The 18,415-nt window shown below is 32.7% G+C and overlaps 1 protein-coding gene across 1 annotated transcript in view; it reads right to left on the bottom strand.

The window, feature by feature from the left end:
- Window positions 1-18,415, bottom strand: part of LOC129232483 (ataxin-2-like protein) — a 75,209-nt gene that overhangs the window by 15,822 nt on the left and 40,972 nt on the right. The window contains exons 8-11 of the mRNA XM_054866633.1: window positions 17,218-17,455; window positions 15,537-15,727; window positions 11,423-11,534; window positions 501-646 (exon numbers count right to left, since the gene is read on the bottom strand). Coding sequence (XP_054722608.1) covers window positions 501-646; window positions 11,423-11,534; window positions 15,537-15,727; window positions 17,218-17,455 — 687 coding nt within the window. The remainder of the gene's footprint in view (window positions 1-500; window positions 647-11,422; window positions 11,535-15,536; window positions 15,728-17,217; window positions 17,456-18,415) is intronic.

Genomic DNA, 18,415 nt, shown 5'->3' with positions numbered 1-18,415 from the left:
CAGCTCCATTTTTTGAACTCTTAAGTCTGTATTCCTCGCATTTGTTTTTTTACTAAGTGTGAAATGTTCTGGTGATCACCATGCCAAATCCCTGTCTTCGTGTCTGCTCTGAAGTTAACATAGAATAAAGAATGTATGGTAATGAATTTTGTGCTTACTATCGTCTACAAACACACAACCCCCTGGGTAAGTCTCTTTTAAATTTTGTTCTTTGGCATTCAAGGCAGTCGTTGGTCTGAGGTTATGCGCGGCTGCGATGCTCCCACTTCCACGGCCTAAAATCGTTATCTTTTGGTTTTCGAATAACTTTGAAAAATTAATCGCGCGCATCATGACAATGCATTTAAGAAGCATTACTTTTAATGCATGTGCTTGTGTACACATACCCATTCTTTTAAGTTATTAAACAAATTTTATTAACCAGTAGAGGCAAAAGTACTTAAAGTGTTGTCCACAGACTTTTTTTTCTTGAAATTTTTAAGATATTTAAAGAGACAAACCTGATGAACAGGAGATGGAGAAGGATGCATGACAGGTGTCTGTGAAGGAGGTGGATGATGATTGGAATGCTGCCCAGAAACACCTTGTGGCATGGAATGTGCAGCTGTGGCAGCAGGATGAGCAGACACGGCAATGCAATACTTATCTGCACATTAATACATTTTTTTTAAAAACTGAGCTTTAAAAGTAGTTGTACAATTTTTGTAAATAAGAATTTTTTTAAATCATGCTGTACTCAAATAACTTCAATAAATAAAAATGAGTTCATAACTTCAAGTGAAAAAAAGTTGTGTACATAACAATTATAGATTTAAGAAAAGTTATATTAATACAACCTGAATAAAACATTTCTAGACTGAAGCAAGGTACAGTAGGCCCTGTTTGAAGTGATTGTGGATTTTGTTATTAGTTCATAATGTTATCAGCATTGCAACATCCCAAACACTTGTATATTAAAACACAGTTGTAAAAATTTATTTATGTTATAAGAAAATTCATTCACTTTAATCACAAGATGTTAACTCCTTATGTTCGAATAAATCAAAATAGGCCAACAAGAAAAATTCAGGGAGGGTGGCCTATCAGAGAGGATGAACTGACAAATATTTAACAAATTAGTAAATATTTATTGTACTTCAACCACTAATTTTTCCTGTGTCTGACAAAGGCAAAAGTTATCAGCCAGCAAAAGATATTTTTATACCATTTTCTTAAAAATAACTATTACCCCATCCTCTGCTTCTTAGTTACTCTCCGCTATACACAACTGAAAATGTGAACTTGAAAAAAAAAAAAAAAAAAACTTGTTTTATACCTATATCTTAACTTTTAAATCATCCTTTTACCAGTTTTTCTAAAAAAATTCGGTGCCTTTTTTGGTCAAAATGAATCTTTAATAAAGCAATGTGAAAAATATTGCATTAAATACTAAATAACCTCAAATTCAAAAATGCCCCCTATTAGTAAATAAATATTACAGGAAAAATATCCTAGTCACAAATTCTACACCATTGAAAACCTGTGATGTCGAAAGCTTACAGCACCTAACACACCACTCCATTCTTGTAGATCCGCCGCGGCACATACAAAGAACAAATATCGAGTTTCCCATAAATAACCTAAGAACATACGCATAGTGTCGGGGCTCAACTTGCTGGACAGTGGACACTTAACCTTTTGTCCCAGAATTATAAAAAAATAAGCACAAAAATCAAGAAGAGTATTTATTTTTTTCCAATTTGTATGGTCTTAAAAATTACTTCTAGACAATCTTTGCTAATGCTAGGGTGGTAAAGCGGCCTGGGGGCATTTTCCCCAGCCATTTTTCGAAATATTTTTATATTTTTTCTCTGCTTACATTAAGGAGTGGGAGGTTTTGGAGGTTCTCCCCCAAAATTTTCAAAATTATAGTTCTAAAAACACGGTTTTAGACGATCTTCGGAGATGTTAAGGAAATGAGAGATCCGGGCCCATGAACGGAAATGTTTTGAAAATGAAAGATCTTAAAAAATACAATTGTGGGCCATCTTTAACCGGAAATTTTTTGAAATTGGAGCTCCAAAATCAATTTTATTCAACTTTCAATGATGTTAGGGGGGGGGGAGTTTACGGGAGCTTAACTCAGGTAATTATTTGAAATTCAAGCTCTTAAACGAAAATTTAAGACTATATTCAATGATGCGAGGAAAGGAGGGGGGGGGGACGCTCCTTCCTAAAATTTTCGAAGTTTGTTGTTAAAACCAAGTTTTAGACGAACTTCAGTAATAATAATGGGAGGAGAGGTTCAACACCCGTCTTCTGCAGTTTTCCTAATAGCGAAATTCCAGAAACGAAATTTTGAATGACTAGCCGACTCTTGCAAACCATTCGCGTTCAAAGGAAGAATTTTCTGATTTCAATGCAACCTCAAGATGCTATAAACCAAGCATTGCTGAGTAAAGCGGCTAAACAATTTTAAATTTACCTTTCTATAAAGTTAAACTGCAATTTACTGGGTTAAAATCAATGTTTTGTTTCCTGATTTCAACAACAGAGCTGCAGTTTTTAGAATTCTGCTATGAGTATAATTTTGCATGCTTATGGAAACTTGGGTAAGAATTCTGCTAAAGAATAAAACCCAATTAGAATGACATTTTTCTGTCCAGATTTGAACCTGCGCCATTTTCCTTAGTAGCAAGCTGCTTTATCCAATCGAGCCAATGTCTTCGCTCTCAGTTGCTATTCATTGAAGTAATGTGTAATAAAAAACAAAAAAAAATTAATTTGAATTTTGACATTTTGAATTCAAATTATATTTTTCGCAATCACGAGTGTGTGTATGTAGGCGTGTGTGTTTGTGTGTGGGGGGTATGTGTGTTTGTGTGTAGGGGTATGTGTATGTGTGTGTAGGCATGTGTGTGTGTCTGTGTGCAGGCATGTGTGTGTGTCTGTGTGCAGGCATGAATGTGTGGGTAGTTGTCTGTATGAATGTGTCTGGGGGGGGGGGGTATGTGTATGTGTGTAGGCATATGTGTGTGTGTGTGTGCAGGCATGAATGTGTGGGTAGTTGTGTGTATGTGTGTGTATGTTTTTGTGTGTGTATGTATGTGTAGGTGTCTGTATGTATGCATGTGTATGTGTTTGTGTGTGTATGTATGTGTGCATGTGTGTGTGTAGTTGTGTATGTATGCGCATGTGTGTAGGACTTGGATGCAACCTGGAGACGGCTTTCGCTATAGGAGCAGCATCGTGAGGACCCGGTCGATGGTGATGCTGCAGAGGGGGGCGGTGGGAAAATAAAATGATAGGACGCCAAACACAGTCAAATGAAAGCAATAAGCAATCATGATTGCTCAAAAAAAGCAATTTTTAGATCGTGGATCTATTTTTCGTCATTAGCAAACACGATAAGCTTTAAAATGAGGGGTAAATTATGGAATTTGATGAAGGAATAAATAAGATCTCGTGTAACGACAAAAAAACAGGCTACAGAAATAATATACAACATAGGGTGTTCAGGGACTCTTCCCAGGAACATTATCAGAATTTAAGCCCTAAATGCAAAATTTCAGAGCCTTAGATGACCTAATAGTAATAAAAATTGATTATATGTGACTATCTAATTTTATGTCATCTCTACTCCTGCTGAACGACAGAAAACTGGCCATCGAACCAGGTATCGATAGATTTGTAATTTTTCCGGCTACTTATCCGACTTGGTCACATAATTATACAACTTTTATTAGTGGAGATAGTAATTAAAAACAATTTTCCTTCTTCCTCGGAAAATAACTGGTTCTCAGTTTTTCCTTTTGACATCTTAGTTTCACCTTTCTTTTCTTCCTTTTCAAGGCCATATTGCCGACACATTTCTAGCCAAAGTGAAAAGCCTAATAATGCGCATTTTTTGAATGCTTTTGAATTGCCTTATCTGTTCCGTTAGGGGAAAATTAAAGGCGCTCTAACCTTGGAATGGCTCTAGCGAAAGTGGGTCAAGTTAGAGGGTTGCCACCCCGAAAATTAATCTACTGTCCATTAATTACTGTATGGCTGCAGGCGGTAAGAAGAGGGCAAAACCCCCATGCCGCACCGAAAACAAATATACTGCCCAATAATTATTGTACTGCTGCAGGCAGCAAAGAGGGGGGGGGAGGGGGAAGCTTCAAAAACACACAGCCTTTGGCGATGTAAATCAATGTTCCGCCATAGGCGGCGAGGTCGAGGCGGTTGCTGAAGGCATCTAGTATTTGATATAAGAAAGGTTCGAAGAATCTTCAGAATTTTCCTAAAGTCCTAAAAACGGAATTTTAGATGATCTTTATCAATGAAGGGACAGGGCTGTTTTCCGAGGGTTTGAGCAGTGGCGCACTCCTAGAAGCTTTTTGAAATCAGTTTTAACGTAGATCATCTTTGATGGCGATTGGAGAAGAGATGGGGTTTGGAGTCTTTTGCAAAGCCAGTTTCAAAATCGCGCTTCCTATAGTTTCATGGCATAAAATAAAGGGATAGAGTTTGCAACCTCTCTCCGTCTCCTTTTTTGGCAAAGTCACTATCTTTTTTAATTGATTAAATTATTGATAAAAATGTTCCGAGAAATCTTTCCATTATGAAATTTTTAATTCCCAGCCTTATATTTTATTTGTTTGAAACAAAAGTGTTTGCTGCCCCGTCGAAAAAAAAAACGTTCAACGTTTTGAACTGATATGGTAATATGGTACTTTTCAGCGATACGTCAGTTTTTTTCACTTTCTTTTGTTTTAAAATGTCATGTCTCCTGTGAATATTGTTGCAATTTTTTTTTTTTAATTTCGCTTTTTACATTTAAACTCTTAGACTACTTTTGTGACTAGTCATGACATTTTAAAACTCTAACTTACTCTGTTTAAAATTTGTCTCTATTTAAAAAGTATTTTGGTGGTACATGTATTTTTCACTACTTGATGGCAAGATTTGTCATGATATTCTTACAACAAAAAAAAAGAAAGTAAGAATGCCGGAGCCCCGATGAAGTTATGCCTATTCACTTTTTATTTGACTAACGATTGTCATAGGTTTATTGTACTACACGCTGAATACTTTATTTTTGTTAAAAAAAATTTCGAAACATACGTTTCAGCGGCCTTCAAGTAAGTAAATCAAAAAGTAGAACTTTGGATGTTCCTAAATAACATTATTGCACTTGATTTCAAAATTTTGCAGGAAAAAAAAAACTTTTTTCACACCTTTATTCTATTTTGTTTACTTTTGTTTCAATTCTATATTTTTAAGATTGCGAAGATTTCTTTTCTGCTTTTTTTTTCATCACTAAAGTGAAATAGGCTGCCCAGCTGAAAAACTAGGGAAGTGGGGCAGCACCCCCATTCTTGGCGATGACCCTGGTGCCCCTCCCCCCCCCCCCCCCCAAATGCTTGGTCACGCTACATCTCTGCTCAAGATGACTAAAAGAAAGAGGCCTCCTTATCTCTTGTAGAATTGCAGAACTGGTAGGCAAGCAGATGAATACCATCAATTCATAGCTACAGTCAACATCCACTGCAACAGGAACACATGAAGAGCAATTCATGATGAGAAGCATGTCTCACAGTTGAACAACGAGTTACTGGCAGTATGTGCCAACCTAAAGCAAGAAGCATGGCTATTGGCAGCCATCAGCCCCTCACAAGGCTTCAAAGGTGAATAATAATAATAAAGAAAAGGACAAAACTTGTAGAAGAAAGCTGTCAAAACTACTGAAGATCCAGAGAGCTAACACTAAATTAATGCCATGCCATTTAAGACAAACAAAACTAAAAATTAAACGTAGAGCTTAGCTCCGAAAAACATCCAAAAATAAATCTCTCTGCTCGGTACTACTGCAAGTTTCAGCAACAAAATAACAACCGGAAAGTTGGAGGAAGTATGAGAGATCCCATGGTAAACTTAAATAACATGACAATTCATTTACATTCAAGCAATACAGTTCAACCACAGTATTGTACTTCATCTACAAACTAAACCCCTACATCTCTCTATATAGAATTTTTAACAAAATACACAACATGTAATGTTTAGTTTTATTGTGTCAACTTTCTTACTTAAACAAATCGACATAGAGCCAGAGCAGGAGCGGATCCAGACAGAATTTTCGGAGGGGGCCATTTGGGAAAATATGATGCTTTGGAAATTTTTGAATCTTACAAATATCAATATAGCCCACCTTTAACCAGATCATTTTTTAAGGATTTTTCACTTGGCGACACAAGTTTAACATAAAGACTGTAACCGTCCCAATAATTTTCGTCTTCTCTGAACAAATGTGTGCATATATCATCGCCTCAAAGTGGTATTCCTGTAATCAGTACTGTTTGTTCCGAGGCGACTGTATAGGACTTCTGATTTTAGAGGAAGCCTATATGAACCAACCTTAAGTATAATATTAACTCTGAAGTAAAGGGGGAGCGGGTAATTTTTCCCCCCCGAAATTTTGGAATTTGTAGTTTTAAAAACGTGATCTTCGGTAATGTTAGGGCAGAAGAGATTTGGTGGTGCTCCCCTGTCTATTTTTCGAAACAGTAGCTCTAAGAATGCAGTTTTAGATGATTTTTGATGATGTTAGAGGGAGGCGAGATTTGGGGGCCCATCTAAGGAAATTTTTCTGATTTGTAACCTTAGAAATTGATTTTAACTGTCTTTTGTAATATTAAGGATTCGGGTGTGACTCCATCCCCCCCCCCCCCACCCATTTTTCGAAATTGAAACTTTAAAAACGCAAACCTTATCTCCAATAATGTTAAGAAGAGGGAGGTTTGGGGTTCTCCAGCAGACTTTTTTTGCAATTGTAGAGCTAAAAACGCAGTTTAATGCAATCTTTTTGTGATGATATGTGGAGGAGAAATTCGAGGGGTCCACACTAAGAATTTTTTCTAATTTACAATTACAGTCTTAAAGATGCATTCTAATTATCTTTGGTAATGGTAGGGGGAGAAGAGGGTTGGAGCACTTCCCCGGAAATTGTTAGAAATTGTAGCTTTAAAAAGGCTGTATTAGACGATTTTTGGTGATGTTAAGGGGATTAGAGATTAAAAGGCCCATTCCAAGAAATTTTTCTAATTTATAGACTTTTAAAACGCATTTTAGACTATCTTTGGTAAGGTTAGGGTTTGAAGAGTTTTGGAGGTCCACTTAGGACAAAAAAAAATGATTCAATTTTTTTTTCAATTTAAGCTAAGAAAAAGGGTTTAAAAAACTACTTGAAATTTCCTCAGTGTGGGTTTATGAGTCCTCGGCATTGTTCTTATATTCATGTCAGACTTTGAGGAATAATAAGGATGTTTTTAATATTTAGCTCTAAAACAGAGGTTTTAACTATTTTTGAAACTTTCTCAGGGTCATGCCCCCCCCCCTCATTGTTTTCCTTATCGTTATACTTTGTATGCATTATAAGAGAAATTCTTTGCATTTTTGCTCAAAAAAAGGGATTTTAACTATTCTTGAAATTTTCTCGGAGGGGGCCATGGCCCCCCACGGCCCCTTCCTGGATCCACCCATGAGTCAGAGGGCACTACAGCAAAGGATTCAAAATTTGTTTGCCTAAGAAAGTAGGTTCAGGACAAGGGAAGTTTCCTAAAAAATACATTAATTGCTTTTGCTTGCATGTTTATTCCCCAAGAATATTCTTCAGTAAAATATTTTAGCTCAACACAAGAGCACAGATTATATGCATGAAAAAATGCACCAGTCATGTTTAGTCTTAATCACAAAAAATTCTGAGACATTCTTTGTCTTTATTTAGTGATGAATTCTTTGATTTTTTCTTTTTTCAAGAATAAATTACAATTCCATCTGTAGGCAAATCTTTTCCATAATTGGAAATCTATCTCTTCAACCAAATGAGTTTCTGCTTTATGCATATTTATATGAGAAAATTTGAATAACTGTTCCAAAAATATTATACGGTTTTTCAACTCTTATCTGTTAAGAGCCATTATTTTGAAATTCAGACAAAAAACGGAAATTTTGGCAGTGACCATTTTTGATTTTCCTAATTTTTTTATATGTGAAAGTAGGTCATAAGAAGTGAACATTCTGAAATTTTTAGCCTTCCAAAAATTTTCTTTCGCTCATTAAAAATTCCCAAAGTTTGAGGTTTTGCAGCACTTTTTTAGAAAAATTCTATAAGTCGCATTTCAGTGCGCTATAGCTCTTTACAGAAACACCACCTCACGGTTATGTTTATATTTATTGGTTGTACTGTATCTAGTGAAGATGACTTCATAGTTATTTTGGTTGGGGATTGTTGCTTTCTTCAGATAAGGGGTCGCAAAGTATGGATTTATCCGTTTTCGCGCAAGTTTAACCTGCGTTATTTCCCCCCAAAAAGCCACCCCCCGAAAAAATGTGACATATACTGAAAGTTTATACTATGAAGAGAGTAAATAGCACAAAATTTGTTTGAGGTTTAATATTTTTTAGGAGAAAAATGCCATGATATTTTTCAAATTTTCAGAAATTGTGCTTTTTTGATCGCAATTAACTCAAAGCAGCATCACTAGGAAAAAAAACCTTTTATATATTATGGTACCTGGCTATGTGTAAAACATCATGAAAAAGAAAACAGCATGGGATCTCTTCTTGTTTTCTAGAAAATAATTTTTTTGTAGCTCATTTTATGCCTTTTCTCGTGCGTAAAACGTGTGTCCATTATGCAGATTAGATCTGCTAAAACTTAAAGGATGTAGTAAGAATGTATATATGTATGTATAAAGAAAGACAAAAAGACTAGCACTACTTTATTTTTCTGATTTTTACAAATTGATAATATTTTAATTGCAGGTAAATCAGAAAACGATAAATCGATATCATATGTTTAATATATATATATATATACATATATATATTTGATAGTAATATAAGGATTGAACAAGAAAGAGAAATTCTTTTAAAAGATTGAAAAAATGAAAAATCCCAAAATACTCTGGTGCCTCATCATGGGGTACTTCCCAAGGGTATCTACCCTTGGGGGATACTATGATACTATCTATCCCCAAGAGGTCTACCAGTATCATAGAGGAGCCTATGGCGCCTATTAAACTGAGTAGTGAAGTTCATTTTGGTTGACTTGTCCAGATTATAAATACAGTATATGATAGTGTTTCTTTATATATATATATATATATATATTATATATATATATATATATATATATATATATATATATCGTATCAATCCCAAAATAATTCTTTCTTATTTATTTATTTATGTCCATAGCAATGGAAGAAATTTCATGAACAATATCTGCTTCACTTTCCTCTAAATGTCTATTTTTTATGTTATCTTCATATACCTCTAAAAGGCTGTTGGTTCTTGATAAATAAGTATTATTTGCTTTTTTTTTTTTTGCTTTGTAAATCGGCTAAAAGCAGCTTGAATTTGACTTTTTGTCATATATTGTTCGGTTGGAATATTTTTATGTCTTCAATTATCTCTGTTCTCATTGCATGTTCTACTTGGTCGAGCGTCTGATTTCTCCCTGTTTTCTCACCATAAAGGAACTTTTCTTAAAGAAACTCTCTTTCTTTCATTGAAAATCATGTACTTTTACGAGCTGGGGGAGCCCACCCCTTACATGAGATTGAAAAAATGTTTTCTTCTTTGTTTTCTCTTTGTTGACTGGTAGATGCATAACCAAGACCATAAGAAACAGAACTCTGAACAGTTATTTGAAGATGACATAGAAAATAGACATTTAGAGGAAAGTGAAGCAGATATTATTCATGAAATTTCTTCCACTGCTATGGACATAAATAAAAAAAAATTATTTTGGGATTGATACGATAAATCAATATATATATATATATATATATAATATCGATTTATCGTTTTCTGATTTACCTGCAATTAAAATACCATCAATTTGTAAAAATCAGAAAAATAAAGTATTGCTAGTCTTTTTCTCTTTCTCTATTCACACATATATACATTCCTACTACATACTTTAAGTTTTAGCAGATCTAATCTGCATACTGGACACACGTTTTACGCACGAGAAAAGGCATAAAATGAGCTACAAAAAAATTATTTTCTAGGAAACAAGAAGAGATCCCATGCTGTTTTCTTTTTCATGATGTTTTACACATAGCCAGGTACCATAATATATAAAAGGTTTTTTTTCCTAGTGATGCTGTTTTGAGTTAATTGCGATCAAAAAAGCACAATTTTTGAAAATTTGAAAAATATCAGAGCATTTTTCTCCTAAAAAAAATTAAACCTCAAACAAATTTTGTGCTATTTACTCTCTTCATAGTATAAACTTTCAGTATCTGTCACATTTTTTTGTGAGGGGTGGGTTTTTGGGGGGAAATAACGCAGGTTAAACTTGCACGAAAACGGATAAAATCCATACTTTGCGACCCTTTATCTGAAGAAAGCAACAACCCCCAACCAAAATAACTATGAAGTCATCTTCACTAGATACAGTACAACCAATAAATATAAACATAACCGTGGGGTCGTGTTTCTGTAAAGAGCTATAACGCACTGAAATGCGACTTTTAGAATTTTTCTAAAAAAGCGCTGCAAGACCTCAAACTGTGGAAATTTTTAACGAGCGAAAAAAATTTTTTGGAAGGCTAAAAATTTCAGAATGTTCACTTCTCATGACCTACTTTGACATATAAAAAAATTAGAAAAATCAAAAATGGTCACTGCCACACCTTGTCTGAACTTCAAAATAATGGCTCTTAATCAGTCAGGCCTACTAAACATGCCTTAGACAAATACTCGAATTCAGGGGCGCTTGCCGACTGTTACCACCCCCCCTCTCGAAACCCTTTTTCTTTCCTTATCGACTACAGGGAAGGGCCATATTCATTTCCATGAATAATATTCCTAGGTAGCCTGATTTTCGTTCTTTGTCAAGACCAAGCTACAATTTGTTTTTAATCTTCCTATAAAGCAAAAAGAAAAAGAAAATCTAATAATTAAAGCAAGTGTTAATTTTGTAACACATTTATTTCAAAAATGTCATTTTTACGTATTTAAATACCATGTCATAAGGAACAAAGATATGAAATTGCATATGCTTTTGTAAAAAATTCAGGCTGTAATTTATTAGTGACACTTATCATCAGAGGTGTTTGTGATCCGAAATTTCTAAAATGGTTGGGTTGTTATTTCTGAAAATTTTGGGCTGACAAATTTCAAATATATGAAGCAGTTTATAAAGTAAAGAAATAGAAATGTAGTTTTTAAATTTTTCAATGTAGTTATTTATTCACAGAATTCTCTACCTTTTCAGCTTGTGTTCATGTCACATTAAAATCCACAATTTTACCACTTTCTTTCTTTACATTTACATTTTTGTTGACTGAATTCTATAAAAAATATTTTAGAGCAGTGATTTTGCTAGATATTTATTAAATAAATTTAATACTTGAGTACAAGAAAATTAAATATTTGATCATACTTAATAAAGGATTTGGAAGATGTGAAGTATCACAGTAAGATACAGAATGGGAGGTAGGTACACCAACAACAGGTTGAGGAGAAACAACTCGAGGCCCAACAACAAAATTCATCTAAAAAAGGGAAATGACATTGTAGTTTTACACTATTTAAAAATAAAATGCTACATAAAAATGCATAATAAAGCCAATCATGTTCAACATTCATGTTCAAACATTAGAAAGCCTACAAGGTTCATACACTTGTGGTTTAAAAAAAATTCCCTGATTTTTCCAGGTTTCCATGTTTTTTTTAAAGAAAATTCCAGGTTACTTGCATCATTAAAAATTAAGTTCAAATAACAATATTTTCAAAAAAAAAAATTTAAAATTAGCAATGTGGAAGAACTAAAATTTTACCCTTAGATTTAAAAAAAAATCTTGGAATTATTTTCCTTTTTTTTTTCCTCTCTCTCTTTTTTTTTTTTAACGTTTTGTTCGAAATTGTTTTCATTAGTTTATTACTTGTTAAAAACAAAGTACTTTCAACTTATTTTAGCGTTTCTTCAATGCCACGTGTCATGCGTAATGTTAACATTTTGCTGTAATGGTGCAGCAATCTTTAGCATACACTTTTGGTTTACAATACTTCTTTTTATTTTGTTGTTAGTATGTAACAAAAAACATATTGAGCCAAATACAAATTCATTTTTCAGTATAAATATGATTAACTTGTTGCATTGATTGGAATACCATATAATGCATAATAACAAAAATTAACATCTGCCGATCATAGAACGATGTCAATAATCATCATTTTTTTTCTATCAAATATTAAAGAATGCTTACATCGAAATTAAAATACAGTAAAACCTGTAAAGTTGACCACCTTTTTAAGTTGACCACCCGTCTATGTTGACCGCTTTTGTCAGGAACGGAATTAGTCCTATCTTATATAATGAAAGAAAACCTCTGTAACTTGACCACCTCTCTATCTTGACCACCTGTCTATCTTGACCACTAATGAACCCCAAGTTTGGTTTGGAGTATTGTAAAAAACCCTTTGTAAGTTGACCACTTGGTTTATTTTTAAAAATTTTATTCAACAAATTATTATTTTTATTATTTTTTTTTTAACTTTCCAAGAATATTTTTGATGCCAGAGCAGCATTTTACCAACTAAATAAAACAGCAGCATAACTAAACCTCCTTTTGAGTTTAACCACATGGGAAAACTACTAAGAACCCTTTTATTCTCCAAACTTGTTTTTCTTTTGTTGTTCAACGAAAAAAATTTTATTTTTTGATTAACTATAATTTTTTAGGAACTATTAATACAAAATGATTAACTTTTCATAAACAATAAGACTTTTTTTTTGATCAATTTACTGAAATTTTAAATTTTCATAACACACTATACATCATTCTGGGAAAATAATCTCTAAAAATATTCGAATAACATTTTATATTATTGATTCAAAGTAATGCTAAACAATGAAAGTGAGTTTAACAGAAAGAGTAAGTGTCAATTAGGCAAAAAATGAATGCATGGTGCAAGACTTACAAAAAAATAAAAATAATATTAACAATAACCATTACTCCCTATATAAGTTGACCACCTGTCTAAGTTGACCACCAAAGTATTGCACCGCAAGTGGTCAACTTACACAGGTTTCACTGTATTTAATTTTTAAAAATTCATAGTTTTTTGCATATATTATGTTACTTTCAATAGACTAATTACATTGAGATAAACATCCAATTCTGTTTTTGAAAATTTACATCTTCTTGCAAAACGACCAAATATGGGAACTAAGTGAAGAATTTAAGAAAATAAGTAGATTTTTGAATGTGTAGCATAAATGTAGATATAAATAATTAATAATCCTTAAAAAACTAATTAGGACAAAATACTCAGTGTTTAGTACATAAGCATCAAAATCAATTAGAATAGAAAAATGTTAAGAAGATAAAATTTTGCAATTTTAAACAAAATAATTAAATTATCCGAAAAAAAGGAACATTTTGCGTTGTTTTCAACAGTTTGCATTGCAATAAACATCCAATGCCATTTTCGGAAACTTAGGCACTACAAAATCTTGTGTACTTCCATCTTGGGAATGACCAAATATGGTGGCTACGCCAAAAATTAAGAAATAATTTTTTGAATTTGTAGCATGAAAACAATTTAAAAACAGTAAATCTTCATGAAACTACCATTCAGTTGAAAAGTTTCTTGCAAATTTGCTTCCAAGGTAATGAGGATAAGATTAAGTTTTAAGAACCAAATTTTTCATTTCTCAAAAAAATTTTAAACAATCAAAAAAAAAAAAAAAAAAAAAACAATTTGCAGCACATTTTGTGTCACTTTCATTAGTTTGCAGTTGAAGAAAACATCCAATTGTGCTTTGTTTTTGGAAACTTAAGCATTTAAGCATCGTGTCTATTTCTCGGGTAGCTAAAAAGAATTTCCAGTCAAAAAAATGATTTTCCCCGATCAACCCTGCCATCCTCAGGCTTGTGCTTTAAAGGTAGTAAATTGTCTTCCCCATGTTAAGTTTGTGCATAATTCCTTTCATCCTAGGAATTTTTTCTTTTTGAGAACTATTGAGAGCCAAAAATGGCGGCTGCCGAAGTTTTCTTGGGTCGCCACTTTTTTTTTTTGCCAGCGTCATTTTGCCTCAAAAATTTTACAATTTTTTTCAGGAAACATCAATAAAACCAAAGAATGGATCTTATATTAGAAAACTACCTGTGAAAAATTGGAAAAAAAAAATTGGGGGGCAAAATTGGAAAATTCCCTGACATTTTAACTAGTCATTTTTTTCTTACAATTCCAGGTTTTCCCAGTTTTTCCGGAGCATACAAACCCTGGGCTTGTTACTTAAACAACAGAAAGCTTTTGATGTTTAGTTGAATAAATTATGGTAAACTGAGTTCATTTAGATTAATACCATATTACCCCGCATTATCTGGCACGCCAGGAAAAAGCGAGGTCGACCAGCATGCCACGAAATTCGAATTTTCTGGCATGCCAGATAATTTGAGGTTTATTTTGCAACATAACAAAAGTAAATTTCCCCATTCAGTTCCAATCAGAAAGCAAACCACTGTAAGGGGAAAAATAAATAAATCCTGAAAGTAACCTTCTTTCAAAAAAAAAAAAATGTGTATTGCATATAATATGTGCTTGTTATTTATGGTAGGTCATTATTAACGGATTTAGTTATATATGCCAATAATGTAATCAATTCAGAAGCAATCAGCAAATACCGAGATTTTTTCATAGTTATTTAAAATAAATTATTTCAGGTTCCTTTTAGAGAGGTAAGTTTAATTTTTATTTATTGAATAGCTATGGTAAATTCTTTAGCACTGGTTTAATGGCAATCACTCCTGTATTAGAAATTTATTATATTTATCTCAAAAGAGGCTTATCTCTTTCATCCCATACTCACTTCCACTATGAAAATTCATAATGAAAGCAGTTTTTTCCCTTTTTAACACACAGAAGTTCATATTGATCATTAGAAACTGTACAACATTAACAAAAATATTTAATGTATATGTTTTTTAAATTTTGATTTAAATTTCAAATATACACATTATGTTTAATGCCTCACCATCAAGAACAGTTTTTACTTTCTTTCTCTTCCTCTTTTTTAGCCAAGGCTTAGATTTTTTTATTTAAAAAAAATTATACATATATTTAATTTTAAAGTTGTGTCAATTTTGATTTGCAATAATTTTAAAGAGTTTTCAAGCTATTTCTTTTGGATTTAAAGAATTGTAAGCATTTTAGAAAATATTCTTCATTTCGCAATAAGCAGTCTTCTATACACATCCTGACATTTACATTTTGCTCTAGTTATATTATACTAGTAAAAAAAATTTTACATACCTGTTTCATAGAATATTCACTTTTATTTTTCTTCAAATAATTTTAGGAAGTACACAACTGAACCTTTTTGCTTTTCTTACATTAAAGCAAAAAAAAAAAAAAAAACAATACTAATAATATAAATAAATACAATAAAACAAAGACATAATGAGAAATTTGTATGCTAAAAGAGAAATATTCAGTTATTTATACTTCTCATGATCCAAAATTACACAATCTATAACTTTAATAATAACCTGTGGATATCCCATTGTTTGCTGAGGTGGGCCAGAAGTATGATGTATAACTCCTGGAGGTGAAGTGTACTGCATAGTCAATTGTGAAGGAGTTGGCATAGCAGCTGGAGCAAGAATAGGCTGCCCCGTAGCAGCAGCTACATGCATTGATGGTGTTATATCATGCCTAGGTTGCATCGTGATTGGATGAACTAAAAAGAAAAATATATATATTCAGCTATTGTTTACACTTAAACACATAAATTGCTTCATTAAATAAACTAATATTAATTTACACAATTTAAGTTAGTTTTTAATCAAATTTATAAAAATATCATGAAAATCATAGAAAAGCCCAAGGTCTTCTTAGTACTAAATGCCTATCAAATTTGCCTCAAAAAGATATCTTCCATTAACGCCTACATTGACTTCTAGTACAGAGGACAGCGTTATCTTGCGGCAATCCGACAAACGAGTTGCTATGGAGATGGATCCAAACAATTTAAATAAAATTGTTTATTGGTTTATTTCAAAATTTAAATTTAGAAATAAACCAATTGTTTTCTTGGCTACTAATTTCTAATCTCTTCGATAGATGGCAGTAGCCTCCGAACCAAAGTTTACTTATCATTGTTCCCTCGATTTGGGTTCTTTTTTGCTCTATGTTAAAAGAGAGAAAGCAACGAGCGTTTAGTATTAAGGTGGAGTTGATAAAGCCATGCTTAACAGACATGTGTACAGCACATTAATGGTAGTCTATATATAAACCTAAAATGAATGTCAATAGTGACTAAGCACTTAAACTGAACACTCAGTTATAAGAATTCCGTTCAGTTAAATTAAAACTCGATCCAATCTTGCCTACAAGATGAAATCTATTTCTTGCAAATTTAACAGAATTTATTTAATCTATTTGGGGTCCCAAAGAATAAAAGGAAGCCAAGAACTCTTTTTTTTTTTTCCTTCCCTTCTTTTTTTTTTTTTTTTGGTGTGTTTGGTTGTGTTTTACTATATTACATTTAAATGTCTGTTACTTGATAACTTATTTTTGGATTCTTTGATTCTGAATTAAAAAAGAGCATATTTTCATATTTTCCTTATTTATTTCACGCACTTTGTAACCCGTAAGAAACCTATTTTAACGCATCAAAATAAAAGGTGTAAATGAAAATAAGTTGGGAGAAGAAGAGGGATAAAGTTTCACAAACTGCAATTATAAAAAAGTAAAAATGCTCACATGATTGACATGATGACATGGCTCACATGATGACCTTCAACACACAATTTTACTAGGTACATTTTGCTTAAAATAAAGTAATAAATACACAATATTTAAGGGGGTTTTTTTTTGGAAGCACAACAAAATGGGGAAAAATGCATACCCAATTAGCATTTTTGTGCTTGTTTACAGTTGAGTAAATAATGCGGTACCTCGTGAACCAAACTCAAACTGCACTATCATTTATATCAAAATGATAATTCTTAATTTTTTTAAAGAAAATTTCTCATTAATTCAACATTAAAGAATTTTTAAATAATAGTAGACATTTTCAGCAATTATTTGATTTTAAAAAAACATACTTCTAATTTACTCTTTCAAAAAAAATAATAAGAAAAACCAATAAATACAATTTTTATTGCTTTTGGATGAAATGTCTTTAAACCAGAAAATGTTGAGCTACAGTTAGCCTTAAGAAGTCACCTTTCCTAAATCTTGGAGCTTGTGAAAGTGATGCAGCTGCAAAGGGAGAAGTCAGAGCCATACTGACAGGTGTGGCTTGCATTACATATTGTGGACCCATTGCAGTGAAAATAGGCTGAGCTAAGCCGGGAATCATTTGCATTTGCGAGTGGGGAACTGCCATGACGGGACTTTGAGCTTGAATCTGCTGGGGCTGCATTGGAACAGGTGTGCTGGGACTCACAACAGACATAGATCGCTGCAAATTATAATTCTTTTTTAACAACCATTGCGGAATTCATCATTTCTTAAAATATTGTTTAAATCAAATGATTAATTGGATATTATCTGTCATTTTAAACAATTAAATAATCAGTTATTTGTAGTTATACAACTTTTTGAATGCATTATTAGCACAATTCATTAAAGTTTGAGGTAGAAAAATTAAAAAATGACGTGCTATGATGTGTATATGAAATCTTAAGTATTTAAAATTAAAAAAAAAAAAAAAAATCACTGAATATTAAATTATTGAAAATACAATTTTTTTAAAAACATGTTATCAAACAAAATATTTCTTATTGAAATTTTTTTAAGTTCTATATTTTTTTAAGCTTTTTTTTTTTTTTTGAGCAATCACCATTGCTTATTGCTTTCATTTGACCGTCCTTGATGTCTGGTTCCTTTTTCAGAATGGACCAGGGGCCTCTGCAGCACCGCCGTCCACTAGAGGACAGAGCAGCTCCTCTGGCCCTAGCCTCCACTAGCAGCACTGTCCACCAGAATCCCCTCCTCCCAGGTAATGACGTCCAGGTCCTGCATACACACACACCCCTACATACACACACGTCTACACACAAACAAGTCCTTACACACATACACACTCATAACCGCCCAGGAGTGGGGGCAGGCTTGGGAAGACATGAGTCGTTTCTAGAAACAATAGCCTCCAATGAGTAGGGTCCTGTCACAACTCGTGAATGCGAAGAACATAATTTGAATTCAAAGTGTCAGAATTCAAATTAGATATATTTACACACATATACATATATATATGTTTTTTTTTCTTTCTTCTTTTTTTTTTTTTTTTTTTGAAATTAGAAAATGTATGAGAGAAGAAATCAGTTAAACATAAAATAGATAATCCAGAAGTTTGCTCAGGAGAAATAAAATTGAAAAACTTATGGAAACAATACACTGACTACCAATAAGTATTTGG

The sequence above is a fragment of the Uloborus diversus genome, chromosome 1 (genome assembly GCF_026930045.1).
Source record: "Uloborus diversus isolate 005 chromosome 1, Udiv.v.3.1, whole genome shotgun sequence".
NCBI lineage: Eukaryota > Metazoa > Arthropoda > Arachnida > Araneae > Uloboridae > Uloborus > Uloborus diversus.
Note: the sequence above shows the minus strand (reverse complement) of the source record. Positions and strands in the feature narration are given on the sequence as shown.